The 16,253-nt window shown below is 35.7% G+C and overlaps 1 protein-coding gene and 1 non-coding gene across 2 annotated transcripts; both read left to right on the forward strand.

Annotated features, from left to right (window-relative positions):
- The first annotated feature begins 260 nt into the window (after positions 1 to 260).
- Positions 261 to 367, forward strand: LOC127109907 (small nucleolar RNA R71). Its single transcript, XR_007797153.1, has one exon. It is a non-coding gene; the product is annotated as a small nucleolar RNA R71 (small nucleolar RNA).
- Positions 368 to 11,325: 10,958 nt separating this feature from the next.
- On the forward strand, positions 11,326 to 13,534 carry LOC127106931 (uncharacterized). The gene has a single exon (XM_051044225.1). The coding sequence runs from the start codon at positions 11,689 to 11,691 to the stop codon at positions 13,228 to 13,230; it is 1,542 nt and encodes a 513-aa protein (XP_050900182.1). The 5' UTR covers positions 11,326 to 11,688; the 3' UTR covers positions 13,231 to 13,534.
- Positions 13,535 to 16,253: the final 2,719 nt, after the last annotated feature.

Genomic DNA, 16,253 nt, shown 5'->3' on the forward strand with positions numbered 1-16,253 from the left:
CCTTAAGGGCTAATGCGTCCATTTTAGCTTGCATCATGTCTATAGAGCTTAGTTCATGCACTCCTCCTTGGGCTTCCTTCTTCTCAACTGTCGCTCGTTCGACTCCCCATGATTGATGGTTTTGAGCCATATCTTCGATGAGGGCACTAGCTTCAGGGTAAGGTTTGTTCATCAGAGCGCCGCCTGCGGCAGCGTCGATGGTCATCTTTGTGTTGTAATGAGGTCCATTGTAGAAGGTTTGAATGATTAACCAATTTTCTAAACCATGATGTGGGCATGCTTGTAACAACTCTTTATATCTCTCCCAAGCTTCGAACAACAATTCTCCTTGGTTTTGGGTAAATCTAGTTATATGGTTTCGAAGAACGGCGGTCTTACTCGGGGGAAAATATCTAGCAATAAAAACTCTTCCAAGGTTATCCCAAGTCGTAATGGAATTGGGTGGAAGGGAATCTAACCATGATAGGGCTTTATCTCTGAGGGAAAAAGGAAATAATCTTAAACGTATCGCCTCAGGAGAAGCTCCATTGGTTTTAAAAGTGTCTGCTAATTGAAGAAATATTTTTAAATGTTGGTTTGGGTTCTCAGTAGCGAGACCAGCGAATTGTCTCTGTTGCACTAGTTGCAACAAGGATGGTTTAGGTTCAAAATTATTAGCTGGGATGGTTGGGTTTACTATACTAGAACTAGGTTCTTCATTAGATGGTTGAGCGAAATCCTTAAGAGGTCTCTGGTTTTGATCTTCGGCCATAGCTCTCTTAATTCTATGAAAGAATAAACGTGCGCGAGCGTAACGTTCAGGTTCCGCCAGAGGATATACTAAGCTTAAACTTCCGGTGCTGTGAGTTCTTCGCATTGACCGGCGGGAAATAGCCTAAGTCTAAACGATATAACAACAGGAAAATGAAATTTGACGAAATTGGTCCCCGGCAACGACGCCAAAAACTTGATGCAGGCTTTTCGCAAGTATACGAACGCGTCAGAGTAATATAAAAGATTGTCGAATTCACAAAGACCAAGTGTCAATCAATCGTTATCTATTGTTATGGTGTTTATCAAAGGCAATCAAAGTAGGTATTTTTTTAGAGTGTGCAATGAAAAGTAAAGTAATGAATAAAGTTCAATTAATAAGGACAGGATCGAATGTAATTCACGTAATCAATTAATAATCCAAGTACTTGCTAATAGAACTACTTATGGGCAATGTTTCCTACTTTGAAAAGAACTAATTTAACAGGAACTGTCGCTTTCGCGTATTCAGAACCGAGTTGTACTCCCTAATCAAACCCTCTTATTGTCACTTATAAAAAGGCGCGCATTGCGTTAGAGTAGTAAACCTATTTTTAAGAAACATAGTATCTTGACTAAGTTGAAAAGTATTATAACCTGGATTTCTTAACCAAAAGAGGTTCTTACGAACCAGACTCTAAACTTATAAACGCGTCCGAAAATAGTTTTAAAATCTCTTTTCTTCTTAATGTTAAAATCTCCTAATGAACTAAACAAAGCGCTTTCGCTATTTTTGAAATAGTTAAAAACAATTAAGTTTAAAAAGACGTTCGACGGCTTTCGATCTTACCCAACGGAATTGAAATGCAGGAAAACTTAAGTTGAAAGTTAAAATAGCCCTTAAGTGTTTCTACGAACAATTGTACGGATTATCGGTTCAATTATGATCCTTACATTATAACCTTATAAATTTAGTTAGACATTGTAAAGTAAAAGTGCATTAAAGTAAATAAAAGTAGTGCGAGTGCGGAAAGTAAATAAAAGTAGTGCGAGTGCGAGAGAAATAAATAAAAGTAAAGCAAGTGCGAGAAATAAATAAAGTAAAGCGAGTGCGAGAAATAAATAATTTAAAGCGAGTGGTGAAAATAAATAAAAGTAAAAGCGAGTGCGAGGAAATAAATAAAAGTAAAGGCGAGTGCGGGAAATAAATAAGATAAAGACAAGTAATAAAAACCTACTCCAATCGGAGGGTTGAATAAATTGCAAAGCGGAAATGTAAATGGCGGCAGGATTAACTTCCTTCCAAAGTGCTCCAAACTCGATTACAGACTCTATCACAGACTTGATTACACAATTGTGGTAACACTCCAATGCGAAGCGATTACCACTTTATAAAACTGAATATATGCCTAAGTGAAACAAAGTTGTTCTGAGTTTGCCTCTGCTCTAAGTTTGGATGATTGTAAAAGTGAATTCGAGTTTCTATTTATAAGCAAGTAAAAAGATGGAAATGACTTGGATGCCCTTCAACTTGAAAATGGGAGGGAAACTATTTTCCTCTTGTGGCGCCCGCCACAAGGCCATGGCGCCCACCACAAGGCCAAAGTGAGGCCCTTAGTGGAGGTAGTGGGGAACGTGGGAGTTAAGGGAAGTTGAGCTTGGACACGTCATGGCAGGGTCTGTGGCGCCAGCCATGGGGTAGGCCATAAGTACAAAATGCTGATTTTTAGGGTTTTTGGCTCTTTTTCGCTCCTTTTCTCGATCGGGGCTCCGATTAAAGTAAAAACCTGAAAACAAAGGAAAACATAGCAATAACACAACAAAATGATAATAAAACAACTAGAATGCATGTGAAATCGGAGTCGAAAATACGGTAAATTTCAGTGTTATCAATATGTAGATGACATATTACTCATTGGAAACAATGTCCCTACCCTACAATAAGTAAAGTCTTGGTTGGTGAAATGTTTTTCTATGAAGGACCTAGGTGAAGCATCCTATATATTAGGAATCAGAATATATAAAGATAGATCACAAAAACTGCTTGGCCTAAGTCAGAGTACATACATAGACAAAGTGCTGAGACGCTTTAATATGCATGATTCCAAGAAAGGATTCATACCTATGCAACATGGCCTGTGTCTATCAAAAACACAATCCCCTTCAACTAAGGAAGAAAGGGATCACATGAATAAGATTCCATATGCATCTGCAATAGGATCTATCATGTATGCCATGTTATGTACTCGACCAGATGTCTCGTATGCTTTAAGTGCAACGAGTAGGTACCAATCTGATCTTGGTGATGCTCATTGGGTAGCTGTCAAAAATATCCTTAAGTATTTGAAAAAGACTAAGGACTCATTCTTGATATATGGAGGTCAGGAAGAGCTGGCGGTAATTGGATACACCGATGCTAGCTTCTAGACAGATAAGGATGACTTTAGATCGCAATATGGTTATGTGTTTTGCTTAAACGATGGCGTTGTGAGCTAGAAAAGTTCAAAGCAAGATAAAATTGTTGATTCTACAATCGGGGCCGAGTATATTGCTGCCTCAAGTGCAACAAAGGAAGTTGTTTGGATCAAAAATTTCATTAGTGAATTTGGCATAGTTCCTAGCATTGTGGATCCCATTGATCTCTATTGTGATAAGAATGGTGCTATCGCACAAGCTAAGGAACCTAGATCTCACCAACGATCCAAACATATACTTAGGCGTTATCACCTCATTCGAGAGATAATAGATAGAGAAGATGTGAAAATATGCAGAGTACCTACACTTGACAATATTGTTGACCCGCTGACAAAGCCTCTTGCGTAGCAGAAGCATGATGGCCATACTAGATCTATGGGCATTAGGGGTATGCCTGATTGGCTCTAGTGCTAGTGGGAGATTGTTGGTGTAAGCCCTAGAGGCCAATATTTTTGAAACTTGTATCAAATTATTTATTAATAATAAAAGGTTGTTTCTTTATTATGTTTGTTTAATAAAGTCCCTAGGATAGCTAGTCCGTTTAATGTATCAAGTGTGACTTAATCATGAGATCACATTAAACATAAGGACATTATTCTTAAAGTATCCGTAGTCGAGCTTTATTGTGAAGTGGGATAACATTAAAGCATTAAGACTATTATGTATATAGACTGATGATCACATCTCATGGATCACAGATAAGGAGTTATCAAGTCTTAAACGTAGGTATGAATATTAAGAGTAATATTTATACTGGATTGATCCGCTATGAGAATACTATATAGAATGTTTTGTAAAGTGTCATAAGTTATTCTCATGGTGATAATGGTGTATACCACCCTTCGACCTGAAACCACTATGGAACCTAGATGTAGAGTCGAGTGCATTATTGCTGATCAAACATTGTCCGTAACTGGATGACCATAAAGACAGTTGATGGGTACTCCACGAAGCATGCTAAGGGACGTGAGTGACCTAGATGGAATTTGCCCATCCTGCATAACAAGATAAATGTCTATGGGCCCAATATTAAACTGTACAAGGACGACACGGTTTATGCCTTGTGTTCAATATAGACATAAAAGCAAAAGGGTAATTATACACATAAGTATTATCACAAAAGGATTTGTCAGATCACATGACATTTTCGTGTCTTGGATAGCAGTGATGTGTTGCTAGATATCGCTCACTGCTTATTATCTTAAATGCGTGATTTAACATAATTGCCAATGCCGCAAAAACCTACAGGGTCACACATAAAAGGACGGATTGATGAGAGATAGAGTAACTAAGGAACACCGTAAGGTACGGTGCACTTAAGTGAATTGTAGAACATCGTAAGGTACGGTGTACTTAAGTAAAATACGAAATATGGTAATGTACCACACGCTTAAGTCATTTTGGCATATTATAAGATATGGGCCACATACACTTAAGTGGACTTTTTAGCTTGCTGCCCACACAAGTGGTTCTATAAATAGAACCCTTGTGCAGAAACATTTGTGCAGTTGCAATTTTCGTTTCTCTCTCTCTCTCTCTCTCTCTCTCTCTCTCTCTCACTCAAAGCCTTCATTCGTAGCAGCTAGCACTGAGATTAAAGGAATTCGTTCGTGTGGACTGAGTAGAGGCGTTGTCATCGTTCAACATTCGTGATCGCTCCGTAGATCTGCATCAAAGGTTTCAATCATCACAAGAGGTAACGATTCTATCACTGATCATGCCCATTCGTAAGGATCACTAAAGGAGAAAATTTTAAATTCCGCTGCGTTTTGGATCTCTATTCTCCTTCAGATCGTGCTAAAAACACATACACCCACTAACTAGTCCATAAGGTCGCCAATCCTTGTAAGAGGATACTTATTCTTGATGGTGACCTTATTCAGCTGACGGTAATCAACAGACAACTTTATACTGTTGTCCTCCTTTTTCATTAACAACACATAAGCTCCCCAATGTGATACACTTGGTCTGAAAAATTTCATATAAAGTAGATCTTCAAGCTGACTCTTCAGCTCACTCAACTCTACTAGAGACATTCTATAAGGTGCCATTGACATAGGTCTAGTATCGGGTACTAAATCATGGGGAACTCAACTCTCTCTCTTTAGAGGTAACTCAGTAATATCATCAGGGAATACATCTAGGGATTCACATACTATAGGAAGATCTTCTAACATCGTTTTACCCTTAATCTAGAAGTAGGAAAACATCGCAAACACACGAGCTTCACATTTCATGAATTCTTCAATTTGTCTCGTAGAATTAAATTGTTGAATCTCCTCTCCTACAAACTCGGGAAACAACACCATTTTGTTATAGTAGTTGATATGCATGCGATTGAACTCTAGACAGTCCATACTCAAGGTAACATCAAGTTGACTCAACGGTAAGCAAAGTAAGTCGACTTAGATTCCACTTCCCGAGGCAAGTCGCAAATATCTTCTGGGAGACACCAGGGAATTCACACACCAATGACATATCACTAGTTGGCACATTGTCCTCCACTCTCAAAGAAACAAACATCATAGATACCTGATTCTTTTCCCTTAAAGATATCTCAACTTGACTGGCAGGCACGAATCTCGAATTCATACTCTCTATGGGCTCGGAAACAACATAACTTCATCCAAAAACTTACATTATTGTAATCAGCGGCACGTTGAACCAATCTTCTACACCTGAAGATTTCGTATAGAAGTATAAGCTTATCCTCCATTTGTTTCAATCTCGCTCCTGCTGGAAAGTGGTAAGAAACCAATGAGCACCGATAGTGTTTTCACACACATGTCGAGTACTAGGAAACAAATAAAATCACAACAACCTGGCCGGACGAACCGACCTGCTATGACACCACTATGTAACACCCTAATCTCTGACTTGATATTCAAACAAAATAGTTTGAATAAAATCAAATATTAGAGTGTCACCAAAACGTAAAACTTCAAAAAACCAAATAGTCCTACAAATAGGCAACGAAAATTAAACAAAGTCCAACATAAAGTCTCAACTACAAGTCAAACAAAACAAAACAAAACATCACACAATGAAGGAAGACGTCTCATCCCCAGTGCTACATATTAGAGAGACTCCTATAAAACTCCATGATAAAAGATAAAGGGGGCATATGCACCATCTTCTACTCAGCAGGTACTCATGTACCTGATTGTCTGTACTCCCGAGGAGCACAAACGCCACACCAACAAACAAGAGGTAAGAATACATCTAACAATTATTAATGGTGAATAGAAGCAAGACATGATAGTAATCACAAATATAACATTATTCTCAATCACACTCAAAACACAATCAAATAGATCATGATGCATATGCAATGCAATGCCACCATCTCCATCTGATATGCTTGTGGTACCAAAATCATTGGGATTAGAGGTATGTTATTGATATTCCCATATCTCTGGTTCCTCTCCTAATCATGTCCCTCTCTGGACGTGAGACCGACATATTCTCTCTCTAAACCAGACCATCACTATATCAAAGTCCTACCTATCTCTGAAATACATGAATGCATGATCACAAACAACACAACATGCAACATCAATATCATCCCAAAATAATAACAAGCACAAGTCACAATCATTCACAAGAGATTCTATTTTCTAACCTATAATTCTCCATACTTGGCCATCACTGTTATCCATTTCTGGATTACTAACTCAAAATTTTATTTAAGACCACCATTGTAATCCCTCTTTGAATTACTAACTTAAAACGTCATTCAATACCATCATTCTAATCTTACTCTAGATTACTATACTCAAAATATATTTTCAAAAATAAATTAATTATTTATCTCACAAGATAAAGTTATGGTATTACCAAATATTCTCAACTCATCAAATTACTCAAAACAACTCAAAAAGTCCCAAAGACTCATAATTTCTCCAAAACTTAATTTTTCTCAAATACTCAAAATTTCTCAAAAATTTTAAAAACTCATATTTTCTCAAAATTCTCAAAAACTCATCATTTCTCAACATTATCAAAAACTCATGATTTTTTTCAAAATATCTTTAAAAGGTTAAAAAAGTCCACGAGTGATAACTCTACTAGGATAATGACAGACAATTTTCTCAATTTATTCAAAGGTGACTCTAAGGTCAACAAAAAGACTCTAACATCACAAGATACTTAAAAATACCACAAAAATGCTCATGAACTAAAAGGCTCCAGAAAATGCCTGAAACTCTAAAAACTCCATAAATGTCTAAAATTTCAAAAAAGTCAAAAATGCCCGAAATCGGGAATCTCCGCCGAAAAATATCTCAAAAACTCATCAATAGAGTAAATCATTATTATTACTTGTGTGAGATCATCAACAAGTTAATAATCCTTAATACCGAGGCATACAAACACAACTCTAAAATATATCGGAGTTACTCAAATAATAACTCTAACAGGTGACAAATCTCTCGCTCAAACTTATCAACATAACTCTAAAACTCATCAGAGTTGCTCCAAGACAACTCTATAACATATCAAACTACCAATTACACTCACACAACTCTAAACAACTTGAGACTACTCAATAACAAATCTAAAATAATTAAACAACCTAAAAATCGTGTTCCTACTAGTCAAACATCATATTCGGATAATTATTTAAAATATCAAGCAGAGTCGGAATTAAACAAATGAATATGTTTCGGAAAGCTTATAGAGTTTTTTTTAAGAATATGTTTTTTATTTCAAGACTTAATATACCAATAGGTTCAGTTTAACCAATCAACATGAACAGGTTCTCGCCTCGGGCATTATGTTTCATCCGACTTCAAAATGGCGCAAAAACTTGTATACTTATGAAACAATTATGAAAAATTCCATTTAAAAATATCATTAATCCTCTTTCTAACTCAACAAACGCCATCCCAAAAGGACTTACGAAACTCAAGTTATACTTGAAACATGATGACCAACACAAGACTGAAATTGACAACACCTCTGGTATAAAAATCAGCGAAATGCTACTGTTGTAGCACTCATAGGCCCGATTTCCCAACTTCGAAAGAAATATTATCGCGTTAGGTTTCCAAAAAAATTGACGGCATCTCAAACCAACTTACAAACTCAAGTTATGCTAGAAATAAGGCGGCCAACTCCCTTCATTGGCTACCTACGATTTTCTATATTTTTCTCTGTATTGAACATATTTTCAATTTTTCCGAAAGTTTGATTTAAAAAAAAAAAGGTTTTTTTTTTGTACAGTTTGAGGTTTTCGCTAAAAAACAATTTTCTTTGCAAACAACTTAAAAATATAAGATTTGTAATTTTGGAGAAATTTCAGAAAAAATGGTTGACTCAGAAAAAGACAATTGGGATTCTCCGTAAAGCTGAACTCCCTGAAAATCCCTCTGATTCCAAGTCCTTCACGATCCCATAAACTTTCTACCTCTTTCACGTTATGATAAAATTAGATTTTAACATAATTTTGTCAAAAGTTTTAGTGTTTATACGGGCTCATTTTTCAAAATTACTTTTTTTGCCCAAATAAATCCAATTCTCTCTCCATCTACCTTCTACCTTCCATTTATCACAAAATTGACCCTTCTTTTAAATAAAATAAGCCCATATTATTTTAAATAAATAATCAAATAATTATTTAATTACAATTCTCCACTTTCTATTATTTTATTACCGAAAACTTTATCAATAAATAAAATAATACTTATTTATCTGCTCTCATAGTTCTTTACCCAGATAATTAGTAATTTACCAAATTACCCTCACACTTCGAAAATACCATAACTCTCATATAACCATTAAATCACGCAAATAATTAAATAAATTGCTTAAATAATAAGTTGGGGGGTCACATAGCACCTATTGTGCTCCAGGCTATTTACTATAAAACAACCAAAGTGAACTAAAAATAACAACTTAAGATGCAATAAACTAGAAATAAAGAAAAACTAGGGTATGTAATAACTCAAAAATTATGGTTTACTAGCCTTGTACTCAGCTTCATTGTTGATGGCCTTGAACTCTTCCACTAGCGCCAGCCGATCTTCCAAAAAGTCTGACCAGGGGCCTAAATCAACATAGTTAACCCTTTGGGCACTGTGCGCTTTGGGGAAAGGTGTTTGTGAATGACCTTGGTGAGGTAGACATCTTGCGGGATCTGCTCCTTACTCGTGTCTAGTTGGGTGAACTGCTCTAATGGCCTTCTGGAAGGCTTGAATGCAACTTTTTCTCGAATTGATGTCGCATTATGATTCATTCGTTGGTCGGATACTTTAGAATTTTTTCCACCTTGTTCTCTTGCAACTCAGGTTCTTTTTTCAGCGTTGTTTTCTTCTCCCTTGATGTAACATTCTGTTTATGCCATAATCTCTTCCATCAAAGTTGCTTACTTATAGCTTAAGGACTCGTTGAAGTGTTCAGCCTTGAGACCGTTCTAGAAGGCTCCAACAAATATCTCTTGGTTAGGGTTGACGACATTGATGTTCTCTTAATTAAATGTGACCAAATAATCGTGCAATAATTCATAATATCCTTGTTGAACATTAAATAGGTTGGTGGTCAAAACTTTTCTATGTTTGTTGGCCAAAAAATGATGAACCATCTTTCTCTTTGGGTCTTGGTAGCTCGACACTGAAAAACTTTAGAAGGGTCATGTACCACTTAAGGGCAACCTTTTTTAGCGTTCTAGCCATCAGTTTGCACTTCAATGAGTCGTCTAAACCAATGATAGTCATCTCAATGTTGATGGAGATAATATGCTTACATAGATCACTCTTTTTCATCTAATGACACTAGAGGTGGTGGCTTGAAGTTTCCGTTGACTTGAGTGTCCCAAATCTTTGTTGCGAGTGGTTGGGGATTGATGGGCTTCTCTTCATATACCACATATGACTCTATGTGTTTTTATTGTTGTAAGTCATGGACGCTTTTTTGTAACGCTTTGTTCTGGCATCGCAGTTCATCCATAACAGCTAGCATCTCCGCTAGGACACATAATCATTGTCGTGGTTGTTGTTGCTACTATTTATCGCTCTTATCATCATGAGGTAAGGCCAGATCATTGTTAGAGTAGGTGTGTGTGGTCCATGTCAGTTTTATCGGACCTCGCGGTGGACGCCCAATGTACTTGTAAAAGTTCACCAATGACAACTCTACTAGTGAGAACCAGTAAAGTCGCACTTAAATTCTCTTATCAGTTGTGTTCATTTGTTCTTCTTGCGCCTTTCTTCTTATATAGCAGTTCTAACGCACCTTACACTAAATCTCTTCAGAGATAATTTAATGTGATTGGTTTTGATTGATATGACCTATCATGGTAATTGAGAATCATATTTGATTGTTCAAAATCTTGGACAATGATATCTCCTATCAGCCATAAATGCATTCCTAATTGTATCTCAATCGAATATTTACATTCGTTAGACTTGGATTAACATAACCAATTTGACCCATTAGTTATTTCAACACAATCCTATTTTTCTGGATAGGTGATTAATAGGGGTTAGTTCTATTAGATCCAGATTGTCTCCTGCCCACTTCAGAATTCCCAAAAGAATGGTCATTTACACATTTATATGAAAGTTAGATTTTTTCCAATACATCATTGCTATGTACCTATTGATAAACTTGTTTTTGTAAGGAGCAAGGCCATGAAGTAAGGATTAAGATGCTTTCAATTCCTTCCCCTCCATTTCTTCTCCTATCAAATAAACCTCATATGGAGCTTCAATCAATTAATAAGAATATATCAAATTAATCAACAAGTGTAAGTTATGTATGTTTAATTTAAAGTTAAAAACTCTATGGGACGACATGTGAGAATGTGGCAATAGTCACAACCAAAGGGCTACATAAAATGAAAAACAAAAAACGAAATATTTTAGTGAAAAACAAAAGTTGAAATCCTTTCTCAAGAAAAGGATTGGAGATTGTGACACTTTAAAATGAGAAGCAAGCAAGTTGTGAATTTATAAGTCATAGCTTTAGTTTTGGATGCTTCATTTTTGGTATGCCATATATAGTACTCTCCAAAAACAAAAAGCTAGAGTAATCTTGGCCGTTGAAATAATCTCCCAATTATTCTCACACAAGTACACGTGCACCTATCACACATTTTTTAATTTTTGATCTATTATTACTTGTTGCTTTCATGCATGGAATTCTCCTCCAACACAAACAAATGAAAGAAAGAGTCATTCTTATGCTTTTATTACCTCTCTTAATATTACTTCAACTCTTCAACACACCTCATTAATTTTCTTACAACCCCATTAATTTAATTTAATCAAAATTTAATTTTTGTTCATTCTATTGTGAAACGGAAATGAAGGGGTCTCTCCCCTTTTTGTGGGTCGGATCTTGTACTTATACAACTGTCACATCTTCACCATCATCATGATCATGAAATAACGCACATTTCATGTTTGTGATATTGTTTCTGAGTAGTTTTGTTATATATATTTAGATCAGATTCATATAATTCTTCAGTGTTGTGATTGCGAATCAATGGAGGAGAAGCAGAGGAAGTTTGTTTGTAAGTATTGTTTCAAGAGATATCCTTGTGGAAAGTCTCTTGGTGGTCACATCAGAACACATATGAGTGAACAAAGAACTCATAATGCTGCTGCTATTGCTGTTGCTGCTGTTGCTGCCGATGCTCGTGTTTTCAAGCTAGATGGTGTTAGAAACAAGAGAGATTCTGAAACTGTTGGTGGTGCTGATGGAAACAACAGTTACGGTCTTAGAGAGAATCCGAGGAAAACAATGAGGTTTGTGCATTCTCATCATCATCAACATCGTCGTCATGATGATCATGCTGCTGCTGCTGCAACAACCGTGGCCGTGGAGCATGAAATGATCAGATTCTGTAAAGAATGTGGGAAGGGATTTCCTTCGTCGAAAGCTCTTTGTGGTCACATGGCTTCTCATTCTGAGAAAGAGAAAAAGATTAACAGATTTGATCAAGTTATGGAGGATAGTCAATCTGATGATGATGATGATGATGATACTGATGATGATGGTTGTGCTGTTGCTGCAACAATGAATCTGAGGAAATCGAAGAGAAGAATTAGGTTTAAGTCTCTTACTCTTTCAAATCAGAATCTAAATCAAATTCAAAATCAACCTTCTTCTTGTTCTGTTAATGGTTCTTCATCTATGTCAGAGATGGAACACGAACAACAAGAGGTTGCTATGTGTTTGATGCTTTTGTCTAGAGATTTTTTTAGTCATAAGGATCGTTTTGTTTCTGAATCTTCTGATAATAATAGCTCTGTTGTTTTAGAGACAAAACCGTACATTTCTGATAAAAAGATTGTTATTAGAAATGGTAACAAATTTGTCTCTAGTAATGATCATCATGAAGCTGCCGAGAAGAAGCTGAAGCTGAAGTCTGTTGGGATTGGTGTTTCCAATAAATCGGATTCGAAGGATTTCAGATATGCCTCCAAGATCAAAATTGTAGATTCAAAAGTTTCAAACTTTGAATTCAAGAGGCCGAAAGATGAAGAAGATAAATCTGGATTTGTGGATTGCAAAAGCAAATACAATGTAACAACAACAACTGTGGTTAAGAAATCAGGGATGAATAAGGATTTGGATCATGATTCGAGAAAGAACTCGAACTATGAAGGATTTAGTTTCAACAACAACAATAACAAGAATGAAGAAATCCATGAAGATGTTAGAAACGGTTTGAAGTACGAGTTTTATGGCAGCGAAAAGGACAATGATTCTTCTTATGTTTCAACAACAGATGAAGAGAGTGATGAAGAAAACAGTTCAGAAAGTGATTCTTTTACTGCTGCAAAATCTCACAACAGTAAAAAGAAACCAAGTAACAAAGCTAAGAAGAAGTTGAAGTCAAAGAAAAGCAAGGAATATGAATGTCCAATTTGCTACAAAATTTTCAGGTCAGGACAAGCATTAGGAGGACATAAAAGATCACATTTTGTTGGAGGATCTGAAGAAAACACTACTTTTGTGATCAAACAAAATGCTGGTCCTTGTTTGATTGATCTCAATCTACCTGCTCCTGTTGATGAGTAAACAAAATGACCAAATGGGTTATCTTTGATTTTACTTTTACATCATTTTTTTTAAGCTTCTTCTATTAAGGTACTTTAATGAATATCTTAAATTTTAAGAATGTTTTTTTTTTGTCATTATCCCATACCATGATAGCAATTTGCAATGTAGACAAAGTGGTATTAAGCACTAGAAACTCACATACAATAACAGTGAGAATTAGAGTTCGAACCGTGATGTTGACGTCTAACCTAACAATTTTGCTAGTTGAACTAGGATTTGCAGAATTGCTTTCATAGTCTTGAAAATTTTGTTTCACCCTTGATTGATTGAATCAATATAGTAAATAATTGTGAGTTGAGGTAGTTGTAAGGTTGCCTAGGATTAAGGTAGGAGAAGCATATAATTGAAGCATGTGTACGTGTATAACACGTAGTTCTAATAGTAGAAGAATTTGTATACTTTTTCTCTTCATGCCAATTACTATATATGTGGTGTATGAGAGGACCACAAAGGTATCATTCTACCTTCTGATCTATCATGTGGGCTCAATAAACAAATTTGGAGCACTCGAGAATCAAATTAACTCGCATATGAACAAAATTGTAAGGTATGTGTGGAGTTATTACAATGAGATAATGCCACTATATGAGTATTGTGAAGAGATTTTTATGAGTAATTAAATTATGAGACACTGTAATTAAAATACAAGTGTCGTTTGATTTTGTGCAGTTTTGTCTGTTTCTATAAATCTGAATTTGTTGGTGAATTGAAATGCAAGAGTCAATGGTAATTAAGTGCAATAAGTTGGTGAAGAAATAAGTGGTTTAGTGTGATCATGCTTAGTGATGAGGGAACAATTGTTGTCTCTATTATACATAAAGTAAATTGCTAAGCATCAACTTTTCTGCTTCAGTGTGACAAAAATATGAACAGTATTTATCTAGATTGCTCTGGCCGGCAGAATCACAAGTTGTTTTGATCAAGTGGCAGGAAAACATAAAATACTAGGAACTCTAGTTTGTTTGGAATGAATGAGTTTATTCAATTTCACCAAGGGAGCTAAAATTTACTTTAAAGGAATAGTAAGATATCGTAGATCGAACTTGTGCACTTGTAATTGGATTTTCATGTACAACTATTAATTGAGTTGAGTGAACTTGAAACCGTGCCTACAATTTAATGTCGATACACACCTACCAACTGAACTAACTTAACTCACGATTAGAATTTCTAAAAATTTGAGACAGCTCGATCTAAATCATCTTCTAATGCATGACAATTTTGTGAGCTCATCTAAATTTGAAGTATCCATCTAAATTTTTGTAATTTTGTCACTTTTTTTAAGTAGTTTAAATTTTTTCTAATTTATACTGTAACAAGGTATGTAGTACTAGTACCAAGTTATTGTTACCGACTTTATAATTGAAATATTGAAAAAAAAAATAGTAGTCACTATTTGTCTGCAATAGAATTTCTGTTAAACTGTGTGCAGACTATGATGTCTGGCTTAATAAGAATAAGATCATTGATTCGTTCTAGAGTGGGCTCAATAAAAATAGTGAAAATAGGGTGAGAGGAGGTTGAATAATTGTAGAGGTAAGAAGTGTCCATGTGATCTAAGTGGATTAATACTTTGAATTTTTTTTCAAGACTTTTCTTTATGAGAGACGTTTAAAACATCTATAACAGTGGAAATCACCATATTATTAGAAGTTTAGGCCCTCCAAGTTTTTATAACCTGAGCAATGAACAAAATAATTGATGAATTTTGAGGTATTAATATCATAGGGGTAACGCAATCACAAAATGAAATGAAAACAAAACAAATGAATCACAAAATGAAATGACAACAAAACAAATGAATAATAGAGACAGCGAGATAACTAGAGATAATTAGGGTGAAAAATGATTGTTTTCATTAACGATGTCGTATATATACAACAATATACATTAATGTAACTAACCAACTAAAATAAAAATAAAAACAACAGACTTTTCAGACATGTATCTGGTTACACCAAAGCTGTAACTGGTTACAATACGCTACTGTCTCAAAATACTGAAAATTGGAGGGTGGTAATCGATTACACCAAAGTTGCAACCGATTACATTCGATTTTGTTTTATTCTGACTATTGCTGAAGTGGTGGTAGTCGGTTACACTCATGTTGTAATCGATTACACTAATTTGAATTATCATTTTTTTCATAACACGCCACCTTAACTTAAGTCCTTCGAGTCTTTCATACTCATGTGTTTTTTCAATCCCTTGAACACTTCAACGGTTATTCCTTTGGTTAGCAAACCGGTCACTTAACCTTCACTTTTGTAATACCTCAATTTTAATTTTCCTTCACTCACAAGCTCTCTCAAGTAGTGAAATCTAATCTTTATATGCTTGGCACTCCCATGCGCATGGGATTCTTAGTAAAGTTTGTAGTGAAAACATTGTCTATCATTAAAGTCATACACTACTACGGAAAACACATATCATAACGGTTGGAAAAGGGATACAATCACGTCCGATCAACCGTTGTGAGGTAGGGTGTGATTGTACGTATGATGCTTTCCACCACGGGCCTTTGACCGTTGTGATAAGCTAGGTAGCGCACTATATATCTGTTAGCTCCCAAGTTCGACGTCCATATAAATTAAGAGAATAAAGTTTCCTATGAAGATGTTTCGACAAATTGTGCGTTTGAAGTTCTAGTCGAAGGTGCCTTGGTACAAGGGTAAAGATGCTGCATGGACTTAGAAATATTTCTAAGTAGTTTAAGATGTTTTTTCGACAGAGGCGCCACCAATTGTGGTTCGACGAGAGATTCAAATTCAAATAAAGGAGAGAACTTTTTGTTCTTATCTGAACTATTGAAAATACATGTGGAGCATAGTGGATGGTTAAGTACATGCAAAGCGCCACTTGTCTCGATTTGGTGGAAAGACCGTTAAAAACGGTTACTTCGACTAGTATAAATAAGAGGTCTTAGTGTTAGGATCAGAGCGTGTGTTCAAGTGTGTACAAAATCTGTCAATTTTACCCAA

This window comes from Lathyrus oleraceus, chromosome 7, assembly GCF_024323335.1.
Source record: "Lathyrus oleraceus cultivar Zhongwan6 chromosome 7, CAAS_Psat_ZW6_1.0, whole genome shotgun sequence".
Classification (NCBI taxonomy): Eukaryota; Viridiplantae; Streptophyta; class Magnoliopsida; order Fabales; family Fabaceae; genus Lathyrus; species Lathyrus oleraceus.